The sequence below is a fragment of the Phoca vitulina genome, unplaced genomic scaffold (genome assembly GCF_004348235.1).
Source record: "Phoca vitulina isolate PV1807 unplaced genomic scaffold, GSC_HSeal_1.0 scaffold41, whole genome shotgun sequence".
In the NCBI taxonomy this organism is placed as follows: Eukaryota; Metazoa; Chordata; class Mammalia; order Carnivora; family Phocidae; genus Phoca; species Phoca vitulina.
This window is the reverse complement of record NW_022589744.1, coordinates 12,920,142-12,943,218: the sequence shown is the minus strand read 5'-3', so window position 1 is coordinate 12,943,218 and position 23,077 is coordinate 12,920,142. Positions and strand designations below refer to the sequence as shown.

The 23,077-nt window shown below is 60.9% G+C and overlaps 1 protein-coding gene across 5 annotated transcripts in view; it reads right to left on the bottom strand.

Moving 5' to 3' along the window:
* Positions 1-23,077, bottom strand: part of SEPTIN9 (septin 9) — a 129,365-nt gene that overhangs the window by 4,139 nt on the left and 102,149 nt on the right. For all 5 annotated transcript variants that reach the window (XM_032429450.1, XM_032429449.1, XM_032429451.1 and 2 more), the window contains 7 exons: positions 8,282-8,473; positions 5,711-5,839; positions 5,244-5,325; positions 4,732-4,869; positions 3,911-4,028; positions 2,930-3,025; positions 2,539-2,635 (listed from right to left, as the gene is read on the bottom strand). In XM_032429450.1, coding sequence (XP_032285341.1) covers positions 2,539-2,635; positions 2,930-3,025; positions 3,911-4,028; positions 4,732-4,869; positions 5,244-5,325; positions 5,711-5,839; positions 8,282-8,473 — 852 coding nt within the window. The remainder of the gene's footprint in view (positions 1-2,538; positions 2,636-2,929; positions 3,026-3,910; positions 4,029-4,731; positions 4,870-5,243; positions 5,326-5,710; positions 5,840-8,281; positions 8,474-23,077) is intronic.

Here is a 23,077-nt window from a genome sequence, read left to right as displayed (position 1 = left end):
GATTTTATTCCAGCTGCGGCTTGCCTGGGTTCCGCCCTCCACACCCCTGGTCCTCCTCCCACATCCCCACCCGCACGGGCGGGGCCTGCACTAGAACCTTCTGCGGACGGACTCACGTAGCATTGCTACCTGACGTGGAGAAGCGGTGAGAGCTGGCAGGAAGAACAGAGCCCTGCTGCTTTTCCTGGCCTGGGGTGACTTATCCCGGCCTCTCTGACCCTCAGTTTCCTCTTCTGGAAAGTGGGGCTCAAATGTCACCCACCTCTCAGGGACGCAAGAGGACTCAATGAGTTAGTTAACTGTGCTTTCTTACACCCCACCCTCCTCCTGAAGATGCCAGGTAGTTTCCGAGGAGGAGTAAACCATCTCAGGATGGCGCACACCAAGTGGGGGGAAAGATCAAAGAAGCAGGACCAGGGATGGAGGGGGGAGGCAAGAACGAGGCAAAAGCGTGTGTTAACCAGGCTCGCCGGGGCAAGCACAGAGCGGCCCGTCCTCTGGTCAGTTCTGAGCGCACAAGGCCCCGGAGATAAAGAGCCGCCAGTGTGCTGGGGAAGTTCAGCTACGCAGACGGGGGGCAGAGATTTCCTCCAGGTCCTCATGAAGGCTGCAGGAATGGGAGACCCGCCACCTCGCAACCGTCCCTACGGGAGCCGCGGGACTGTTTCTCACAACCACCGCAAGGTGAGCCTGCGGGCCAGAGCCGGCCGCCAGGGGGCAGCAGAGGCGTGTCCATCCCTGGGCTGCCCCCAACCCTCTCCGGCATCCCTGCGTCCCCACGGGCCTTTCTTATCCCACACTTCTCCACCCTCAGGAACATGCGCCCGGGAAACAGTTCCTAAACAGCAACATTTCAGGACGAGCCGGAGCCAAGCCAGACGAGCCCAGGTAAAGCCTGGTTGAGGACTGCCTTCTGGGACGGTATGCTGAGCGGCCCCCACAGAGACACCCCTAGAGGAGGGGACAGCTGCGACAGGAGAGAGCCTGCAGACACTGGTTCAGAGAACACCATCCTGCACCCACCCACCAGCACCTACGGGGGTGCCCCGAGGCGGGTCTGTGCACCGCTGCATGCCTCCCCCAGGCTTTAGCAGTGCAGGGGTGGGCCCTTTGGGTGCTACAGCCTGGGCCTCTCTGCAGGAGGGTGCAGGGACAGCCGGGGGTGGGGGGGGGTAAGCATGCAGGAAGATGATGCATGTAAAGTGAGCCAGCACGGAGGGGGAGGGGGGGAGGGGGGGGGGGGAGGGGGGGGGGGAGAGAGAGAGGGAGGGAGGGAGGGAGGGGGAGAGAGGGAGGGAGGGGGAGGGAGAGGGAGGGAGGGAGCTCACTCACTGACCGGACTTCACGGTGATCACTTTCTTAGAGCATTTGCTGCCCCCAAAGCTCTAAAAGTCTTTGAGACATTCTGTCATTTTTACTAAACTCTTGGCACATAGTACCCATTTTAAGGATGGTGAAAACTGAGGCCCTGGAGGATTAAGGGACTTGCCCAATTTCACGGCCGGGGGCTAGGGGGTGTGGGGACATGGGGGCTGGTGAGCGCCTTCCCGACCTTGTCTATACCGGCCCTCAGCCACGGGATCGAAGACAAAGTGGCCCATTTCAAACTATCCCTTCTCCCTCCTCTGTTCTAAAGAAGGAGGACGGAACAGAGCGGAGGGTGAAGAAACACCCAGGTGCAGCCCACCTCGGGCGCCACCACCCGAGGGGGTTCAACTGTGTCCCCCAAACCATGTCCACCTGCCAACTCGCTCGGGACTTGTGAATGGCAGCTTACTTGGAAAGAGTTTTTGAATTTATACTTAAGGTAAAGAGCATAAGAGGGGATGACCCTGGATTTTGGGTGGATGCTAAGCCATTGACAAATGTCCTTGTGAGGAAAAGACAGACACAGTCAGAAGGCTGAAGGTGGAGTGGGGATTGGGGACAAGCCAAGGGACGCCAAGGATGGCTGACAGCCACCAGGAGAGAGGCCTGGAACACATTCTCCCTCAGGGCCTCTGAAAGGAACGAACCCTGCTGACACCTTGACTTCTGGCCTCCAGAACTATGAGAAGAAATTTGTTTCAAGCTGCCCAGTCTGTGCTAATTTGTCACAGCAGCCCCAAGACACCAAGATGTGGGGGTCTCGGGAACTTGTGCAAGGGGCGGGCCGTCTGGTTCTCAGAGCTGGACAGAGCTATAGCCCAGCCCTGTCCTAGGCCCAGAGAGGTAGAGCAATTTGTCCGAGGTCACACAGCATGGCCGTGAAACAGCAGGACCAGAACCCAGGACTTGGCAGGACCCCTCATGGCTCCTTCCTTTCCTCTCTGGCTACTTCCCTGCCCCCTAGGAGATCGGGGTGAAGGCACAGCTCCATCAGCTAATGGCTGTGGGCCCTGGACAAGCCACCTGCCCCCTCCCAGTGGCTGAGTGGGGCAATGCAACAGATGAGATCCCAGGAGCACCCAGCTGAGGCCTTGGTGCCCAAGCTCCAGGCCAGCAGAAGCAGCTTGAGTTTTCTGATCTGTCTGGAGGCCCCAACAGCTTGACGATTACCTTCGATGGTGCCCCATTTGGTTTTCCGTCCAAGGATCCTCTTCCCATTCACTTGGTACTCGTGGTCACTGCCCACCACGGCGAACGGGATCATCTCCTGGGGGAGGGACAGGAAGCACTGGTCACATGTGTGCAAAGGCCAGTCCGCTCTCTGGGCCCCGGGGAAGAGCTGTCCTGAGCCCGGGGCCCCCCGGAACGAAAACCCTTGGCCTGAGAGAGCCACATGTGACCACTTGGGCTCTGACGCCCTCCGGCCCAGAGAATACGTTCTCATGGCTCAGGGCCATCCCACCCATCTCCCCAGGCCCACTGGAGCGGGCTGGAAGACCCCGCCGTGTCCTTAGCAGGAACTGGGGGGCCTCTGGGAACAGCATCTGGCCAATCCACTCACTCGGAACTTCTCATTCACCAGCCGGTCCTCCGAGTCCTCATCAAACTCCTTCTGGGGGTACACGTCGATGCCGTTGGACAGCAGGTCCGCGGTGATCTGGGGATCCAGAGGGGAGAGATGTGGGCGCCGTCCACACAGAAAGCTGGACTGGCCCACTGGGGTCTGCGTGCGCTGTGACCTCCGGAAAGTGAGGGGGCCCAGCCTGGGGTCAAGGGCAGGCTCTACAGGGCTGGTGACCCTGATACTCCAGTTCTCGTGCCTCCTGAGTGGAGGAGGGGCAGCTGCAGGCCTGCCTGCCAGGAGACACGTGCAGCCACCCCAGTCCCGAGCGAGTCCCGAGCGTCTCCCTGTCCTCCCTCCCTAGCCCATCACACCCCGGAGACAGGAGCTCCGGGTTGTCGAGTCGTCCCTCAAGCTCCACCCGGAAACCCTCTGTCACGGCGGGCCCCGGATGCTGCCCGGGACCTCTGCAGCCCAGCGGCACCTGTCTGCGTCAGGCCGTCACCACCGCTTGCGGCACCGGCTCCCCGACACGTGGGTACTCCCGTGCACAGCTGTCATTTCTGCCCTAAGTGCAGACCCACAGCCGCGCGCAGCCTGCTCCCTCCAGCAGACGCACGATGGGAAGGGCACAGTCCTCCCCTCAGCCTGCTGGGAAAACGCCCCGCACCCGGGCCCAGGGCCGAGGCCCGACGGGGGCGTGCGCAGCTTCGGGATTAGACCGAAGGGCCTCCTGGCTCTCACCCACCGGGGTGGAGGCTCTGTGGGGCCCGGGGGCCTCGTTGTTCTGGTCGCCCAGGCGGCTCTGACGTGTTAGGAAGCCGCAGCCCGGGGGGCGCCCTCCTGCATGGATGGCGGCGGGGAAGGAAGATGCGCCACCTGTCCCCTCAGTGGGGACCACCCCCTCTGGGCTTTCCCTTCCACCTGAGGAAGACCTGGCATGTTGTATCTGACAGCCCGGACGGAGGTGGGGAGCCCTACCCGCTGTTTGAAGTAGACCCTCTCCTCCAGGGTCAGCGTGTCGGCCTTGGCGATGACAGGAACAATGTTCACTACTTTGCTGAGGCGCTTCATAAACTCGATGTCCAGGGGCCTGAGGCTGGAACAGAATGGCGTGGATGATGAGCGTTTGGCCAAGGGGGGCGGAGGGATGGGGACAGAACGAGAGTGGCAGGGCTGCCTGCCTCTGGCTGGATGGAGCTGAGAAAGGGCCCTCAGGGTGCCCGTGGGGGCTTCCAGGTGGGGACATGCAAGCAAGGCCAAGGCCGTGGGTTGCGTGCCGGCCAAGCCCTGAGCAAGGGACAGGAAAGAGGAAGAGAGCATTCCCCAGACAGAAGCGCCACCGGGCTGGGCAGGAACAGGCAGGCTGGAGACCAGGCCGGCTCTGAGCACCGTCCCGGGTGAGGTGTCCTCTCAGAGAGGACATTGCTCACACAGCTGCGGGGCTTCCCTTGGGAGGAAGAAGGAGGGAGAAGCGGGAGGAAGCACCCAGCAGCTCTGGGCCCACCCAGCCAAGCCTCCGGGACAGGCTGCTGTCCAGGGCGTCCCCAGAACCTGGCCCACGGCCCCGGCGTGCCACCCGCCTCCAACCGGAAACCCGTCCTGAGCGGGCGTGGGAGCAGAATCGCAGGGCCCCTGAACGGCGGCCACCATCCTCCGCCCCGGAGTAGAGCTGCGTCCGCTCTTCCCACACGGCGAGAGTAGCAGTCACAGACACGGCACGGGGTCTGAGCTTGGACGGCAAAGAGCCACCCGATCACACAGGACTGGGGCCCCAGGGACGCGGCCCGCGCGGCACTTACGAGTGGCCTGTGGCGGGGATAAAGTACAGGCAGCAGTGGACGCGCGTGTCCGGGATGCGCTTCTTCCGGTTGATGTTGACCTCTTCCTGCAGGTACTTCTCGTACTGGTCGTTGATGAACTTCATGATCGGCTGCCAGCTACAGCGAGAGGCCCTATCAGCCTGCAGCGGGGGACGGCTCCCGCCCGGTCCTCGCCGGCAGGCCACAAACCCCCGAATCCCAGCCCGGTCCTCAGCTTTCCAGTAGAGCGACCAGGGGTGCGGGGCTTTCCGAGCAGAGACTGCAGCCTTCCCTGAGAGCTCCCAAACCAGCCTCCCATGCTGACCCTTGACCCCGGGGGGGGGGGGGGGGGGGACCACATCACCCGGGAGACCTGGTAGGGGCCCGGGGGGGGGGGGGGGGGGGGGGGGGACGACAAGATTCTCAGGGTAACTGTACGTTGGCCCAGGACTGGGGGACCTCTGAGGGTTTAGCAGCAGAGCAGGCCAGGAGACAGGCCCACGGGCCCTTACCAGTTCTCATTGTTGATGTGGTCCCCGAACCCTGGTGTGTCAATGACTGTCAGCTTCATGCGGACGCCCTTCTCTTCAATATCTGCACAGAATCACAGCGCCCATGAGCTCAGGTGAAGACCCCAGAGCCTTACAGATACCTGGCATGAGCTAGGTCCTGCCCGGTAGGAACCGGACCAGCCCCACCCTGAGGCCCACTTGGGGTGCCCATGGGTGACCAGCGATGGCCCCCCCCAGGTGATGCCAGGGAGAGGACCTGCCTCCAGCAGGGGCTGGTGACAGATGTCCTGGGCAGCCCCTGCCCGTGGGTTTTGGTGGAAAACTCAGGTGTCTCTAGGGGGCTCTGTCGGACCAGGGCCTGTAGGGGTCCTGGAGAACATCCCTGACCCAAGTTTCAACTTGCCCAGCTCAGGACTCAGCACCCCTACACCCCGCGTCGACACCCCCAGGCCCACCCCGGCACTCACCATGCGTGATGGACTTGATCTCAATGGTCTTGGGGATGCGTTCCTCCGAGGTGGGCTGCACCGACTTCCTGCTAATTTTGGACTTGAAGAGGGTGTTGATCAAGGTGGACTTCCCCAAGCCGCTCTGCCCTGGGGACAGGATGGGAGCCAGTCAGCGGGCCCTGTGGTTCAGCAATACCTGGGCACTGCCCCCCAGCACCCCACAGTGGGGGCCCCAGGTGGGGGAGGTCAGGAGGCAGGAGGGGCTGGGAGGCTCAGGCAGTGGCCCAGCTCCCATGCTGCCTTGGAGCAGGACGGGACCCAGAGGGCCCAAGAGGAGCTGAGATGCAGAGCAGCCCCGGGGAGTCCGAGTGGGGGGCTGGGCCCCCCAGTGCAGCTCTCCTCTTCACAGTTGGACACAGCGGGGTCATAAGGTTTGAAGGAAAACTCTACAGAGCCCCAGGACCACAGGAGGGAGGTCTGCAAACCCGCCAGGGTCTAACCACGGCTAGGCCACCCACACTGCAGCGTTCTGGTCCCAAGACCCTGGGACCGGGCTCATCTAGGCTGGAAGTGCTGGTACGCTCCGCATACAAGGCCTGCAGCCGAGCGACCACGGGGCTCGGTGAAAAGCCACTGGGGCAGTTCCTGCTGGGGCAGGACGGGGGCCCCCAGACGGTGGGCAGCTGTGTCTCGCTGCCAGGAACAGCCAGCGGCCGGTCCCCACGTCCACAGACCCTGCTGCTGAGACTGACTGGCCAGCGAGCCCCCGGGGCATCAGGCCGCCCCCCTATGTGGCTCCTTGGCACCCGGGATCCAGCAGTGTTCCTGGCCCTGCTGTGCCCAAACCTCACCTCACTGAGCCCCTCCCACAGCAGGAGGGAGAGGGCAGAAGGCACGGTGGGGGGAGGGGGGCTGGACTCAGCTGTGACCAGAAGGCCCCTCCTGCTCACAAAGGTCACGGATCTACGGCTGGCCTTGCTGCCGCTGCAGAACCCTAGACTCCGCGCACAGTGCTCACCACACTCACGCTGGGCACTGTCCTAAGTGAGGCTGTTTAACCCCCTCGCATGCCCAGGAGCTGCCACCGTCCCCTCTGATGGATGAGAAAACCGGCACGGAGCCCAGCGTGGGGATGGGGACCGTGCAGCCTGGCTCCAGGGCCCCGCCATGACCCTGCACCCCGGGGTCCACACAGGGAGTGCCTCACAGGCACGACCCCACACGTGGAGCCCCAACACCTCACCCCTTCCCGGAGCTGCCCTACGCCACGCTAGCCAATGTATTTTAAAAAATTAAATTACACGATGGGACGCCTGGGTGGCTCAGTTGGTTAAGCGTCTGCCTTTGGCTCAGGTCATGATCCCAGGGTCCTGGGATCGAGCCCCACGTCTGGCTCCCTGCTCAGCAGGGAGCCTGCTTCTCCCTCTTCCTCTGCCTGCAGCTCCCCTTGCTTGTGCTTGCTCTCTCTCATCTCTCTCTCTGACAAATAAATAAATAAAGTCTTAAAAAAAAATTAAAAAAAAAAAAATTAAATTACACGAATTTTCCGACTCTGATAACCTTGCAAGGAAAAGCGTGGGCTCCCAGGACGCCGTAGGTGGACGTCGGGAATCCCGGGGCCAAGCTGTCCACGTGCCCCTCAGCCCACCTGCTTGTGTCCCTGCCAGGTTAGCCCAGAGCTACGTCAGACGTCCTGGCCACCGCGCCGGACAACTGGGAGACGCCGATGGGGACTTTAAAGCGCAAACCGTTAGTAGGATTATCATCCTTACCAACCCTGCTGCTGCTTCTGCGACTTCCCCACTTCCCCAGGGCCCGTGGCCACGTGGCAGCCACACACGGTGTCTGATTTGTCCCTCTCCATGGTCCCATTTTATGGATGAGTAAACCAAGACTGGGAGAAGCCCCAGGGAAGAGAGGATAAGCACCACACCGCTGAGTGGGGGCAAAGCCGGGATTCCACCCTGGGTCTGCAGACCCCCAAACAGACGCCCTCCCAGCCCAGCTGCCTCCCTGCTATGTGAGGGAGGAGGGAGAGAAGAGCTCGGGCTCTCCCCCAGTGAGCAGAGTCCTTGGGGTGCCCTCTCTGGGCCTCACTGCTGCCTACAAAGTGGGGCACCCTCTTGGCAGGGCTTCTGTGAGGACCAAAAGGGCTTCAGGAACAAGAGGCTGTCCAGTGTTCCCCCAGGTCTGGCCCCCAACCTGATCAAGGCCGGGCTAATCAATGACCTCCTCTGGTGTCCCTCCAGCTCTGCTGGGGCCTCCAGGAAGCCTCCAGCCGGGCCTGCTGGCCGTGGGGGGCCGGCCCCACCCCTGAAGTCCAGGGCTGAGCCACAGCGGGGTGAGGCCGCTGGTCAGCGAGCTGCCGCACCGAGCACCTGCCTGGCCGTCCCGGGTTCCTGCGATGAGGAGCCGAGGCCCCTCTGCGGCGCAGATGGAAGCCGGGGCCCTCCTGGCAGGCACATGGGCACACATGGTGCCACGTGCCATCTGCCCTGCGGGCCAGCTGTGTCCACCCCCGTTTCTCAGAGGAGCAGACTGAGCCCCAGAGCCCGCGGTGTGGGGTCCCGGCGCGGGGCGCGCACTCACCGACCACCATGATGTTGAACTCGAAGCCCTGCTTCATGGCCTTCCTGCGCATCTGCTCCAGGATGGAGTCGATCCCCACATAGCCGAAGTCTGCGGGGGCCTTCTCGTTCCGGGGCGCGGGCGCCTGCTTCAGCCCGGCGTCTCTGGGGGTGTCGGCCATGTCGCCAATGCCACCAAGAGCTGCCTCAGGGGCTGTGGGGAGACCGGGGAGGGGGGGCGTCAGGGGGTCTGACATCTACAAAGCACCTGCATCCTCAGGTGGCTCCAACCACCACCCCCATTTCTCCAACAGGGAAACTGAGGCTCAAGACCCCTGCAGAACACCCCAGACCTAAAGCCCCCCCCCCCACAGTGCCCACAGAGCCCCACGCTCTCCACCAGTGGCCTACGAGGTAGTGTCCTTCCCTTGGCTCCAAGGCAGAGCTGACCCCAGCCCTCCTCTTCCCAGCCTCCACCCTACCCCAGGGCATCCAGGTGGGCCCTCTCCACCTCCTTCACCTGGCTCAAAAGGCCCCCACACCTGCTGCAGGACCCTCGGGGCCAAACAGCTGAGTGTTTGGGCCAGCCTGTGAGCCAGGACAAAGGGGAGGACAGCCTTCCAAAGAGCGAAGGGAGGACCCGGGTATTTGTTGTCCGGCAGCTCCCGGGTGAGGCGTGTGAGGTCCCAGGTCCCGCCAACAGCCCCGCACGCAGAGCACGCTCCTCCCGGCCCAGCGGTTCCCAGGCAGACAGGGCCCTGGGCCAGCTCCCCGCCCCCACCCTGGCCTGGGCCAGGGGGTTCTTCTCTCTGCCTGGCACCTGTGTGCCCCACACCCACAGGTTTTGCTTTCAGGTCTGCGGATGGGCAAACGGGACCGAGCTTCTAGAAACAACTCAAGCTTCTGCAGTTTGCAGATCAACCTTCCTCCCTTCCTCCCTTGGCTGCCCCGAGGAGTCCACATGCCCAGGTCAGAAGCCTAGCGAAGGGGCGGCCAGAGGCACCCAGGGGGGACATGAGGGGCACTCCCCCAGTGGAGCTGGTCAGGGTGCTCAGGAGAGCATGGGTCCCTACCAGGGCCTGGCAGGAGCACATCGGCCAAGACCCGGCGCACCCCTAGACACACCACACTTGCCTGACCACACCTCTCCTCGGCCAGCCCCTCAGTTCCCCTGGTGGTCTTCCCTGCCCTCGACCACTGAGAAGAACGGTCAGCTCCCTCCCACCTCCCAGGGATGCTCACGGGAAGAAAGCACATGGTGCATCTTGACATCTCCCTGGGCCCCCTCGGGGAGGGGCTGGCTGGTTCCCTGGGCATCAGCCCCAGAACCCCCTCTCCCGGGTGTGCCCTGGGGGCGCAGGGTCGTGCAGCAGGACACAGGACAGGTAAACTGTTTCCACTTCCTGGGGAAGTGACTGGACTCTCCCCTGCAACCAAACCCCGGTGCCAAACCCCAGTGGGCCCAGCCAGCTCCCACCTCCGCGGCCACACCTCTGCTTTGCAGGAGTGTCAGAGGGAACCGACCGTGGGGGCCAGCACCTTCTCCTTCCAGAAGGAGGATGATCAGCTGATAAATTCCAGAAATCGGAGTGTGGGTGGTTTCTCCATACAACGTCGCAGCACAATGTCACTCAACTTCCCCGTTTGCTCAGCCTGACAAAGCGCCATAATTCCTACTTCACAGACTCGGGGGTCAAGCAAATAACAGAGCCCACGTAAAAGCACTAGGGACCGTCACGGGTCCCCGCTGCCCACCCCCGCTCCCAGGCCGGGGACAGGCAAGGGACCCAGGAGGCAGCGATGACAGCGATGGGGCCTCCTTCCAGCAGCGCCCGGAAGGCATCTGCCTCTGCTCCCTCCTGACTGTCCCCGAGCTCCAGCATCTTTAAATAAACAAAGACAAGCGCCGCATCTGGCCTTGAACATGTGGTTGTGGGGCTGCTTCCTGGAGACAGACATGGGGCCTTGTCTTGCAGGCCAGCAGCTCAGCCCGCCCCACGTGACCGAAAATTGCTTCCATCTGCCTGAGGGTCTGGGAGCCATTCAGTCCGGGCCTGGGCCACCCCCCGCCCACTCCCACATCCATCCCTCACCCCCTCTGAGCCAAACTGGGGGGGAGGGGGAGGCGCACCAAGGCCCCTGGAACCCCCCTCCACTCCCTCCTCTGCTCCAGCTGCCCCCCACCCCCTAGGCACCAACATCCACTGCAGAAACTCAAACCACAAAGCAAACATCCTGCCCACCAGCACCCTGCTTGAGAAATAACAATAAAAGCACAACAAGCCCCATCCTTCCCACCGACTGAGGGAAGGGCCTGGCCTTTGCACAGGTGGGGGTCCCTTCCTGCAAGCCCCTCCTCTCCCTGCCCGGAGGGTACCAGCGGTGATGCTAGAGCCCCGCTCTGCGCTCTGCCCGGCCAGGAGGCAGGACCTCCACGCGGGAAAAGCAGAGGCCCCATCACGCAAACTTGCCTGGAGACACTTTCTCTGAAAACTCTCACTTTCCACAGAGAGCCACCAGGGCCCTGGCTGCAGGACCCCTGGCTGCTCCGGCCGGCTGGCAGGGACCACAGAGACCATCTCCTCCAACACCGTCCCGAAGGACTTCTATGATGGAAAGACCCCATGCCCACACTGTCTAAAATATGGCGGCCACATGGGACTCTTTTGTTAATTGTGGTAAAATACACATAACATGAAATTTACCATCAACCATTTTAAGTGCACAGTTCAGTGGTTTCAAGAACATTCACACTGTTGTGCAACCAATCTCCAGAACGCTTTCTGTCTTGCAAAACTGAAACTCTCTCCCCATTAAACACAAACTCTACCCCCCACCCCGCCCCTGCAGCCTCCATTCTACCCTGTGAATCTGGCTAGGGACCCCCATAAAAAGAGGAATCTTCCAGCATTTGTCCTTTGGGGGCTGGCTTATTTCACTTAACAGCATGCCCTCAAGGTTCACGCACGTTGTAGCAGGTATCAGAATGTCCTTCCTTTTTAAGGCTGAGAGTCCCTGGTGTGGCCAGAGCACATTCTGCGCGTCCATTCATCCCTCGATGGATGCCTGAGTTGCTTCTGTGTTTTAGCTCTTGTGAGTAACGCTGCTATGAACACAGGTGTGCGAATACCTCGAGACCCTGCTTCCAATTCTTCTGGGTACCTCCCCAGCAGTGGGATCGCTGGGTCATACGGCATTCGTATTTTTAATTTTTTGAGCAACTGCCACCTGTTTTCACACGTGACTTCTGAGCTGGAAATAGCCGGTCCAACTGAGGAACTGAATTTTTCATTGTATTTAATTTTAATTAATTTACATTTAAAAAGGGACCCAGGGCAAACGGTAAAGATACTGGACAGCACAGAAATCTAGTTCAACCTACTTCTTTTGTAAATGGGGAAAATGAGGTCCCCAGATTTTTTTTCCCCTGAAACGCCATCAGAAGCAGCCAGGCCAACATGCGATGACCTTCACGGCATTTATTCAACCCCGAAGCCTCACATTCACTGCTGTGCCGTGTGATTACCGTCCATGTCCCCCCCAGACACACCGTGAACCTCAGGGAGCATGGCAGCTGGCCTGGGTGGATCCCCCCTCTACGTCCAGAGCTGTACAGGGACGGAACACTCAATCAAGACTCATGGAATGACTGGGGTTTTGGGAGTGTCCCCTCGGTGCAGGCTGGGTGGAGGACTCTGCGGTCCCAGGCTGGCCCACAGCCCCGCCAAGAAAATGGTCAGACCTGCATCCAGTCCACCTCCCCCACTGACCTCTCCCTGGGGCTGGGGCCTCACACTCTTTCCCATGGCCCCACACCTGAATTTGGACAGCGACGGGGCATCCTTCCAGCAGCGCCCGGAAGGCATCTGCCTCTGCTCCCTCCTGACTGTCCCCGAGCTCATGAGATGCTATTAATAGCAAAGGGATGTTCCTCACAGAAAAGAAAGTTTCACATTTATGTCCCAGATGACACTCTCTGCACCCTCATCAGCTAAAGAGAACAAGAGGGAGCCCCATTTTTTAAAGATTATTTATTTGAGAGAGAGCATGAGCAGGAGGGGCAGAGGGAGAGAGAGAATCCCAAGCGGATTCCATTCTGAGCGCGGAGCCTGAGATCACGACCTGAGCCGAAACCAAAAGTCAGATACCCAACCAACTACGCCACCCAAGCGCCCCAAGCCCCATTTTTAAAAAAGAGTCACTTTTTAAGTAATCTCTACACTCAGCATGGGGCTTGAACTCACAACCCCGAGATCGAGAGTCACATACTCCACTAACTGAGCCAGCCAGGTGCCCCAAGGGAGCCCCATTTTTTAAAAGTGGAAAACTCAGGTTCAGAGAGGTTAAGTAATTTACTCATGGTCACACAGCACTGCCTGCCTTCTCTCACTGTTTCTGCCTGCCTCTCGGGCAAGGCAATGTGGAGAGAGGGCAAACTGCCAAGCCCGTCCTTCCCCTCCTCAGAGGAGAGGATGCCGGTTTGCTCTGGGGGTGTGGGCCCCCGTGCACTCCCTCCCCAGCAGCCCTGGGTCAACAATTTCTCCCCCCCCCCAAGGCTCTCAGGCCCAGGGTGACGTCATTGCCTGCCAGGCCACCAACCTCCCCCAAGGAAGGAAGGCCCGAGACCACCCAGGCTGGGATGACCCTATACACTGGCTTATACCTTCCTCCAGCCTAATTATCCTCTTGGTTGTGGTAACATTTACATAACATAAAGTTTCGACCATTTTAAATCATGTTTCGGTGTCTGTTTCGTGGCCTGCAGCCCATCCACGATGGCCACCACCATCTACCTCCAGAATGTTTCCACGACCCTCGACAGAAACCGTGCCCACCGACCTGTAACTTCCCCTGCCGCTCCCCCAGTGGCCTCTAGTCGACCTTCTGACTTTGTGGATTTGACTGGTCTACGGACCTCACGCAGCCCTGTCCTCTGTGTCCGGCTTCTGTCGCTGAGCCTGACGTCCTCACGGCACATGCGTGTTGCAGGAGGCGCCGGAATGTCCTTCCTTTTCACGTCTGCATAACATTCCACTGTTTATTGTGCATCCGCCAGTGGACGCTTGCGCTGTTTCCCCCTTTTGTAAATGATGCTGCTGTGAACACGGCTCTGCAAGGGTCTGAGTCCCCGCTCTGAATTCTTGTGGGGTGCCCAGCCTAATTATTAACAGAACCCAGGTGACCCTCAGAGAGGCACAGTAACTGCCACGGTCATCCTCCCGTCAGAGCAAGGCTCGGTGCTTCTCTGGACTGCACGGTGGGTGCCAGGGGCCTCGGCTGCCGGCCGTGGCTCCACGTGGCCCTGAGCAGGGCCCACACCCTGCCACAGCAGCACTGCCCACCTGGGCGGAAAATGGGCCCCGTGGTTCCTGACCACCGCCCCCCACCGCTGCTCTCCTCGGCAAGCCCCTTGAACCTGACACTGGCCTGCTCGGTGGCGTCCCTAACTCCTAGCCCAGAGAGTGGCGCTCAGGAAGCATCCACGATCTCCACCAAAAGAGGAACGGACGAACGACAGGTGGTGCACCCCCAGCATGGGACGTTGGCCATCCAAAGCAGCGACGTCCCGCCACCTGCTACAGCACGGATGAACCGCGCCACCACGATGCTCAGTGTTTCACTCAGCCTGTCGCAGAAGGTCACCTATGCAGGATTCCACTGATGTGAAACGTCCAGAAGCAGCAAATCCATGGAGACAGAAAGTAGATGAGCGGCGCCGGGGGCTGGGGAGGGAGAGCTTCCCGCGTAGGGGGTTTCCTTTTGGGGTGATGAAAATGCTCTGGAACCAGACAGAGGGGGCGGTTGAACACCACCCGGAAAAAATGCCACTGAATTGCTCACCCTGAATGGGTGGATCGTCTGGTGTGGGGACTGTCATCTCAATAAAGCTGTCATATTAAGAAAGAAAAGTGGAGGCTGCCAGTGGAGCTGGACTGGAAAAAATCCGACTGTGCCCACGAGTGCCCACCAGCTGGCTCTATGGCTCACAGGACGGCTGAGGCCCAGACGCCACACTCAGGCCTGAGGTCGGGAGCCCCAGTGCTGCCAGGTGGTGCCCCGGAGTCAGCAGCCCTGTGGCTCCCAGAAAGGGCAATTCCTCTCTGCAGGTCCCCATTTCGAGCCCTGTGGGAGAGCCCCCACCCCCCACAGGCAGGTGGCAGGTGGCCTGATGCGGCCTGCCCCCTCCTTCAGCACAGGCCTTTTCTCAGGAGCTGGGTGGCAGGGTCCTAAAGCAAGAAGGAAGTGCAGGGCTCCACCCAGCCCCACCTGGCGACCTGGCTCTTTTGTGTGCCCGCAGCGGGGGCCGTAATTCACAGCCCCGAGCCAGCCCCCTCTGTGGCCTTCTGCCCCAAGTGACCAATTCTCCCCTGACCCAGGGCCTGCCAAGGATGATGGGATCAGACTGCCGCTGTAGCTCGCTGGGCCTGGGGCTGTGGGGTGCTCCCCTGGCTGGGAGGCAGCCCCCAGAGAGGAGCCAGCTATTGGGTAGGATGCTCTGGAGCTGGGATGGAGTGTGAGTGGCCGGACTTGGAACCCAACACCCAGGGGTCCCCCGTATTGGCGTGCCGCCTCCCTGTTTGTGTTGCTGCCTTGCTCTGCATCCCAGCAATGTCCCCACGAGTGCCACCCTCCCCGAGCATCAGTCTCATCTGCCCTGGGCCCTCGCCTGACTCTGCTCCCAGCAGGACAGCAGCCACGTGGTACCAGCGTCAGAACAAGCCCTAGGACAGCGCTCTCGGGGTCAAGCCAATGCCGTTGCCCTCGCTCACCCCAATCCTCTCCATGCCTGGCTCTCAGAGCCTGGGGACTCGGACACTGTTGTCTGAACATGCTTTGCTCAATCACCACCCACCCACAGCGCCTGAGCAGAAAGCAAGGCCAACCGGTCCGCAGATGCCTAGCAGGCTACCTGACGGGCCCACGAAGGGAACCAGAGTCACCAAGCAGATCCAGGTAGACGCACTCGGGGGCCAGATGATGGGGTTCCTGGGGCACCAGGGTCCAGCAGGGCCTCTTCTCTTCCGGCCCCAAGGCCTCTCTGGGAGAAAACTGCCTTCCGTCTCCCAGCCCACCCTAGCTGAGGTGGTGTCAGTGGTCAGTCTGAGCGCACAGCGTAAGGATGCCCACAGGAGAGGGCTCTGGGGCTGCTCCCCACCCCCCAGCTGCCTGGAGTCCACCCTCTGGGACCACGGCACAGACTCTGCCGTGCAGGCCGAGGGGACATCCACAGACCCCGCCGGGGCACCCGAGCCCGTGGCCCTGACACAGGCGGCTGATGCTCCTTGTCCCCCACAAAGAGGCTTCTTCAAGGCGGGCGAGGCCCCGATGCAGGGAGTGCTGGGGGGACAGTGGCCAGAGCTGCTCCTGCCCTCCCGTCGAACCTCCCCGGGTGCCTGCACTCCTGCAGGCCCTGGCCTGGGCGCCACACTGGCTCGTCCCCGCGGCTCCCCTGCTGAGCCTGCACTCTGCGTTCCAGCAGTTTCCACAGTGGCTGCGTTATGACGTGCGCAGGGTTCTCTCCCTCCCACATCTCCCCCTCCACGGGCCAGTCACGAAGCCAGAGCCCTCATCCGCCACGTTCAGAACAGCACCGGCACATGGCAGGTCCAAGACTTGATGTCTGTTGAACAAATGAGAGAACAGCACAGGCCTGACGCTGATCACAACAGCCAACGTCTAGCGGGGGCTCGCGGCGCACCAGGCGCTTCTAGACGTCACGCGTGCGCTACCTCACGACCGGCCCAACAGCCTGCTCAGCCAGATACTGTTACTGTCCCCACGTCACGGAGGAGGAAACAGGCCCACAGCGCTTTGGTCTTCTATAGGGATCCAGAGCTAGTGCATGGCCGAGCCAGGATTTGAACTCGGGCAGGGGGACTCCACGGGCCAGGTCCTCCAGCGAAGACCCAGACGGTGTATGCTGCGGGGGCAGGGACGGGAGGCCTGGAACTCTCGCCCCTCTCTCCCCAGGAGCTGCCAGGAGATGCCCATCCCATCTGATGGGAAAGGGATTCCCGTTTAGGGAAGCCCCAGGCCTATCAAGGGGCTTAGCACTTTAGCCCCCATAACCTGGGAGAAAATCACCTAAAGGCCTGGCTGGCCAAGCTCCTCGACAGCAGCTGCAGGGCCCAGAATGGGGGTGCCAGATTCCAGGGGCCTTCTCCAGGCTGCAGAACTCCCAGGGCAGGGGGGCCGAGGTACACAAACCCTGGTGCAGCTGAGGTCTCACACCAGAGGCCCAGCACACCTGCGGCCCCACCAAAGCTCCCGGATGGATCCATCCGAGCAGAGAGCAAAATGCCCATTCTCATCCTAAAACTCCACCTCCTGGAGGTGGTCCCAGGCTAAGCCGACAAATTCACAGGGGCCTCAAAGATGACTCCCCACTTCTGGTTATAAGTGGCGGGGGGGGGGGGGGAATGCCATTGTTAGCCAACTTGGGGAAGTCAGTGGGGCTGGGGACCAGACACACACATAAGGAGCTGCTCTGGAACAAGATGTTAAAGAAATAGCTATAAACAATAACTGCGGAAGAAGATCCCGGGTTCTGGGGCGCCTGGGTGGCTCAGTCAGTTAAGCGTCTGCCTTGGGCCTAGGTCATGATCCCAAGACTCGCACTGGGCTCCCTGCTCAGCGGGGAGCCTGCTTCTCCCTCTCCCTCTGCTGCTCCCCCAGCTTGTACTGTCAAAAAATTAGACAAAATCTTTGGGGGGAAAAAAACAAGATCACAGGGTCCTAGGAGACCAGGACCACAATACAGATTCATTCAGCAAATGATTCACGGCCAGGGGGTCTCCCTCCCTGAGCTGCAGCAGGGAGGACCTTGGAGAACCAGCAACGTGTACTACCGGGGGTGGGCGGGGAGGGTGCAGGGCCTCACTCCCTGAAAGGCTTTGAAAACAGGACCTCTTCTCATTTACTCCACTCCTTGCTCCTTTCTCCTTGTCCACCATTCACCTACCCAAGCCGCTACAAGCTCTCCATGAATGTCGCCGGGGAACTTCCTGTTCCCTTCTAAAGACGTAAACACTGAATATAAATGACCAAATTTTGCAAATTTGTGCGGGCAGGAATCGAGGACTGAATTTCAAAAGCACACATGCCTCCTCTAATTCGATAAGTAATTGCAAATCAAATTACACTTCACACTTTGTACGAGGCAGGAAGCATCTCGTCAGAGTCTGGTCAGGAACCGGGATGCCAGAAATCTGAGACTTTGCCCTCTGGCCTGAAACTGGGCTTAGAAAAGGAGCACAAAGGCTCGTGCCTCTCTGGAGAAAGGAGGGATTTGCAAATGCAAAGGGCTGCATTTTTCTCCCGCTCCGGGCTCCTTCCCTTTTCCGAGGAGGCGGAAGGGAAGTTGCAGTTCTCCGGAGGAGACCCGGTGGGAGTGTGCATGAATCATGATCTCCCAGGACCCCGTGCCCTTTGCGGACCTGGCAGGGGACACAGTAGAGAGAATGCCATCCCCATCCGATTCATTCATTCATTCCTTCAGGGGCCGGAGGCGCCCCAAAGGCGGGGAGGGGGGGATCCCCGCTCCTACTGCCCGCCAAGGCTCCTCGGCCTTGCTCCCGCCAAACGCGTGAAAGCAAGCTTCTCCTCAATTGTGCAGGAAGGAATCTCAAGAAGCTCTTCGTTTCCATTGGCCTGAGACAGATTTGGACAGCGGCCACCTCTCACCAGGCCACCCCACCCCCTTCTGGAAGAGGCCCTCTTCTGTTCTTTATTTGCAGCCCGGCCTCCTCCTTCCAGGGACTCTCGGCCAGGCTCGGTGGCCCCACTGAGACTTCGCTTAGAGCAGGCTCTGACCTGCAAGCCGCCTGCCCATATTCGCTTCCTAAAAAGCAGGCTGCAGAAATGACAGGCAGCCAGGGCCAGGGATGAGCCCTCCAACTTCCTGCACCAAGGACTTATTTATTATTCCGTTTTCCACCACCCACTGGCCTCACAGGATCAGGGACTGTGGCCCCCCCACAGCCTTCTCCCACCCCAGAGAACCTTCCAGCATGATGGGCCCCCACCCCAAAGCAAATGCAGAATCCAGCCCCGGCCAGCCCGCCCACCAGGTCCGAAGAGGCCGGCTGACCACAGAGATTCCGTTAGTTCTTGGCAAATATTTGCCAAGTTAAAAAGAGAAAGAAAAGATCCTCCCCGTGGATGGGTGGAAACTGGCCATTTGTCACAGCGTGGAATTTCCTCTTATCAGGGATGTCCCCCTAAGGGGGGGGGTGAGGCGTCCCCTTCCCCCTCTTCTATCAGCAAGACTGTCAGCAGATGCTCCCCAGAGCTGGGGGTAAGACCGGACAGAGGCTGGGGGCGCTGGGGGTTCCTCCCCAGCTGATGAGGTCATCTGAGAAAACAAAAAGCAGACAGGGTTCCCTGGGTGCAACAGGGCACCCCCGCCCGCCCAGGGGCTACTAGAAAAAGATATCAAAATTCACCAGCCTCCCAAAAGTTATGAAACAGTGCGCATCTGTGCAGTTCTGGTCAGGCCTGTGGTGGGGTGAGGTGATGGGGGTGCTACCTAAGGCGACCTCATGCCCAGAGCAGACTTCAGGAAGGCAAAGGCAGAGCCTGGGAGGGGGGCTGAGCAGGGAGGGGCACATTCCTGGGCCAGAAGAGAAGCCTGGCCAGATGACCCCCGAAGCAGGGAGATGGACAGCTCATACCACCGGCCGATGGGCTGAGGGTCCAGGAAGGGTGGGGGACAGGCGGGGCGGGGTCAGCAGCTCCGGACCACCTTGAATCAAGTCACGCATCCGTTTGCAGTTCCAGCTCTGGGCTGAGGTGGGTCAAGAGAGCTGGAGTCATTTGCTCTCCCACCGCTGGGTCCGTCCTGCTCAGGAGGGCAGGGGCCCTGGAAGCAGTGGGTTCAGGGCCTGGGGATCAGCAAAGACCCTTCCACAGCTCCCTCAGCCTACCCTAACCCTTCATGTCCTCAAGACCCCACTGCTCCCTGCCCCCCTGCCCCTTCCAGCCCCTGCTCGCCCACAGGAGCCACTCACCCAGTGAATAAACCAAAGAACGACCCTTTGCAATCTGAGGACCCACCCTAAGGTCACATGCTCTCTGAAGGGAACGTGGGATGGAATGCCCGCCTATCCAAGGAGTCTCGGAAACACACCCACCCCTCTACCCAGGCCCTTCCCAGGAAAAAGCCATGTGCAAGGACAGCTCACTTCCACCACCTCTGAAACACTGCCTGGCGGGGGGTGGGATGCTGGCCATGGGCGGGGTGCAGACACCCCAGTGCCCAGTGCTGTGTCACAGAGCAGAGAGAAAGACGCAGGTATGGTCCATCTTCCCGTCTGCGCTGTGGCACGAAGTCTGGGTGCACTCTGGGCTTGGGGTTTTGAGTAGACACAGCCGCCAGGCCTCGCAGAGCCAAGTGCTTAGGGGTCACCCCTCACCCCAAGCTACAGGGAATGCGCCCTGACCACCCCAGCCTTTCCTTTCCCGAAACGCTCTCTTCTCTGGGCTTCCGTCCGGGCCTCTACTGCTTTGCCTCCTCCGTCTGAGGCTAATGGGGCTAAGGCTCTTTGCTAGCCCCTCCTCCACCCGCAGAATCAGTCCTGGTCCCCGGCTGGACACTCTACTCTCCCCAGGCGACTGCCCATCCTCTGTGCATTAAATGCCAACCTCTGTCTACTTCGAATACTGCTGCTGACTGACTGGTACCCCCCACTGCACTCGCTGTGTGACCCTGAGCAAGTATTAACCTCTCTGTGCCTCCATTTTCTTTTGTGTAATTGGAATAATAACACTTGCCTCCCAAGAGCGTTATGAGAATCAAGATTATTTATGAGGCGCACAGTCAATGCTCTAAGTTGTCGTTCATAAAATACGGGCCCATGCCCAGCTCTCCAGCTTGGGTGCATGGCCCGTCTCCCTGGCTCCTTATCAGCTCTGCAAACAAGGCTCCTCAGAGAGGTTCTCCCTGCCCCCTGCTCCTGGAGAAACCTCCCTTGTTCCCCCAGGTTGTTGAATGAATAGGGAGCTCGCTGCCCTTCCTCCCGCCCTCCTCTCTTCCCAGAACATCGTGGGGGGCCGGCCACTGCTCCCCCGCCAACCCAGGTGGCGCCTCTCCCGCCCTGGCCCCCAAAGTGCTGGCCTGCATCCTTTCCCACGGACTCCCCCGCGGCTTTCAGTGTGTGGCAGCATGTGAGTTGGATGTTAACCATTTCCAGCTTCCATAGTCCTCTGGAGTCAAGGAGCACCCAAGAGGAAGGATGGATGGATGCACTTCCGGGGACGGCTCCTACCCATTCAGGAAATTCTGCTCAGGAAACGGTGGGGGGAAGGGCGCCTGCTGAGGAGGAGAGGTGGGCGGACACTGGGCGGCCTGGTGGCCTGTGTCCTTCCCGATCCCTAGCCCCGTCCTCACCCACCAGGCGGCGGGGCTCTCCTAGGGGCACAGCAGAGGCAGAGCGTGGGACAGGCAGGGCAGGCCAGCACGCAGGGGCTCAGAGCAGAACACCTGGGGCCACCCTGGCCACTGCCCTGAGCTGCCCCCCCCCAGCTGTAGCCGGCCTGGCCACTGCCATGGTGCCAAGCGGCTCCCCTATGTGGGGAGACCAGGCCATGGGTCACTGGGCAACCCCGAAGATCAGCCCCTGGGAGCTGGGGTCTGCCAGTGAGTTGCATAGCTCCAGAGTGACTTTTCCTGCCGTCCCTGAATCTTTGGCCCAGCTGTTCGATGTGACATACCTCCAGCCCAAACTGAAGAGCGGTTGGGACAACTGGCAATGAGAATTTATTAACTGAGACACCACCAGGGGCTCGGCCAGGGGCTCAGACACAAGGGGCCGTGGACCACCAGAGCAGCGCTGACCCCCAGGGCTGGGCTGTGCACGGGCACTTTAGTTCCTCCTTGGATTGCACATTTCCTGCGGTAATTAGCTGCGACTCTTGACACGAGACCGAAAGAACCACCACCATGGTACTGTGTCCTTACGCAAGTTACGACAGAAGAAAGTACAGCGAGGAAGTGTGCCCGTCGGCGGGGTCCCCGCCTCGCGGGACCCCACCCACCGGCAGACCCCAGCCTGCCTGCGCCCTCCGCACCCCGGGGGGTACCTGCCTGCGGATTGGAAATGTTGTCGGCCTCGGCCTCCTCTGCCTGATGGAGGACACCGCAGGCGCAGAACCTGGAGGCCCTGGGGGTGGGAGCCCGTCCCCTCCCAGGTCCCTCGGCCGCGGCTCCGGGAAGGAGCCACATTCATATGGTAATTTCTGCCTGCGAACTGGCGAGCAGCGGCGGCCCCTCCAGCCGCGGCCAGAGGAGGAGAAGAAGCGGGGCGGGGAGCCTGGCCCCGGCCTGACTGCCTGCTCATCGCCTCCCAGCCCCGCCAACCCAGCCAACCCCGCCAACCGGGCCCTTCCCGGTGCCCTCACCTCGGGCTGAGGGGCAGGGGGAGGGGGGGCAGGCTCCCGGGGGCGGGTGGGACAAAGGGCCTTCGCGTTGTGTGTTCACGTGGTGGTTTCAGATGACAATGGACACGGACACGTTCGTTTGAGCCTAACTTTTCCGTGTGTGACGCCGGGCAGATGCTCCCACCACCGCCACCCGCGCCCCCCCTTGGGATCCCAGAGGCAGCGCCCTGCACTTCCCACCCTCCCGGGAAGGAAGAGTCTCCCTGGGGCCATGGCGGGTGGGGGCAGGGGGAGCGCATTCTCTCAGGAAAAAGAAAGGCCGCTCCCACACCCCAGTCAGTTCCCCCGGCTTCCTGGGCGGGGGGGGTACACACAGCCCAGCCACTCCCCTCCACCCACTTCCTCCCCGCCCCCCCCAGGAGCGCGGCTGCAGCTTCCCTATGGCCCAGGAGGGAGGACACGCAGACCTTCCATTTGCGCCTCCTGCCTAGTTCTGGGCCCCCTGCAGGCGAAGGGAGCCAGAAGCCAGCACCAGTGCTCAGCTGCAGACCCGAATGGCTCCTCTGTGCCCCCTCACCGACCCCCAAACCCACCCACAGGCCCAGTCACCATGTCCCACTGAGCCGGCCCTGCACCCCTGGAGAACTGTCCAGACACGGATTCAAGACATGTCATGGGGGAAAACGCAAGAAAGGCACAGGGACCGGGGGCCAGGCAGGACGCACAGCACACCCCCACCCGGCGCTGGCGAGCCAACTACCTACCAGGCTACAGGCAGGTCCCCAAGAGAAATGAAAACACACGTCCACCCCAAGACCCGGGCACCCACGTGCACGGCGGCATGATTCACGATAGTGAAAACGCGGGCGCATCCCGCATAAACGGAACGCAATGTGGCCATCGCGTGGAGTACTATCCAGCCACGAAAAGGGACGAAACTTTGGCACCTGCCACGGCGCGAAACTTGAAGACATCGCACCGCGTGAGCCAGATGCATGGGACTCCACTTAAGGAGAATATCCAGAACAGGTGAATAAACGGAGACCAAATGCAGATCGGTGTTGCCCGGGGCCGTGGGCAGGGAGCTGAGGAGCGAGTCACTGCTAATGGGTACAGAGTCTCTTCTGAGGTGACAAGAATGTTCTGGAATTAGTGCTGATAACTGCATGACTTTGCAAATGCATTAAAAACCGCTGAATTGTACACTTTGGAAGAGTGAACTTCACGGTGTGTGAATGCTATCTCAACAAAGCTGTGAACAACAACGTAGCGGGTGACCCGTGAGGGCTCCCCAATAAACGACAGTGAGGACCGGGTCCGCGTCCACGGCCAGCTCCCAGCACTGCTCCAGCTCTGCGGCCCAGGGAGTGGGGGGCCGGCGGGCTCCTCGCCCCGTGACTTCCTACTCGCCCTCTCTGCTGCTTGCACCAGCTGTGCTCAT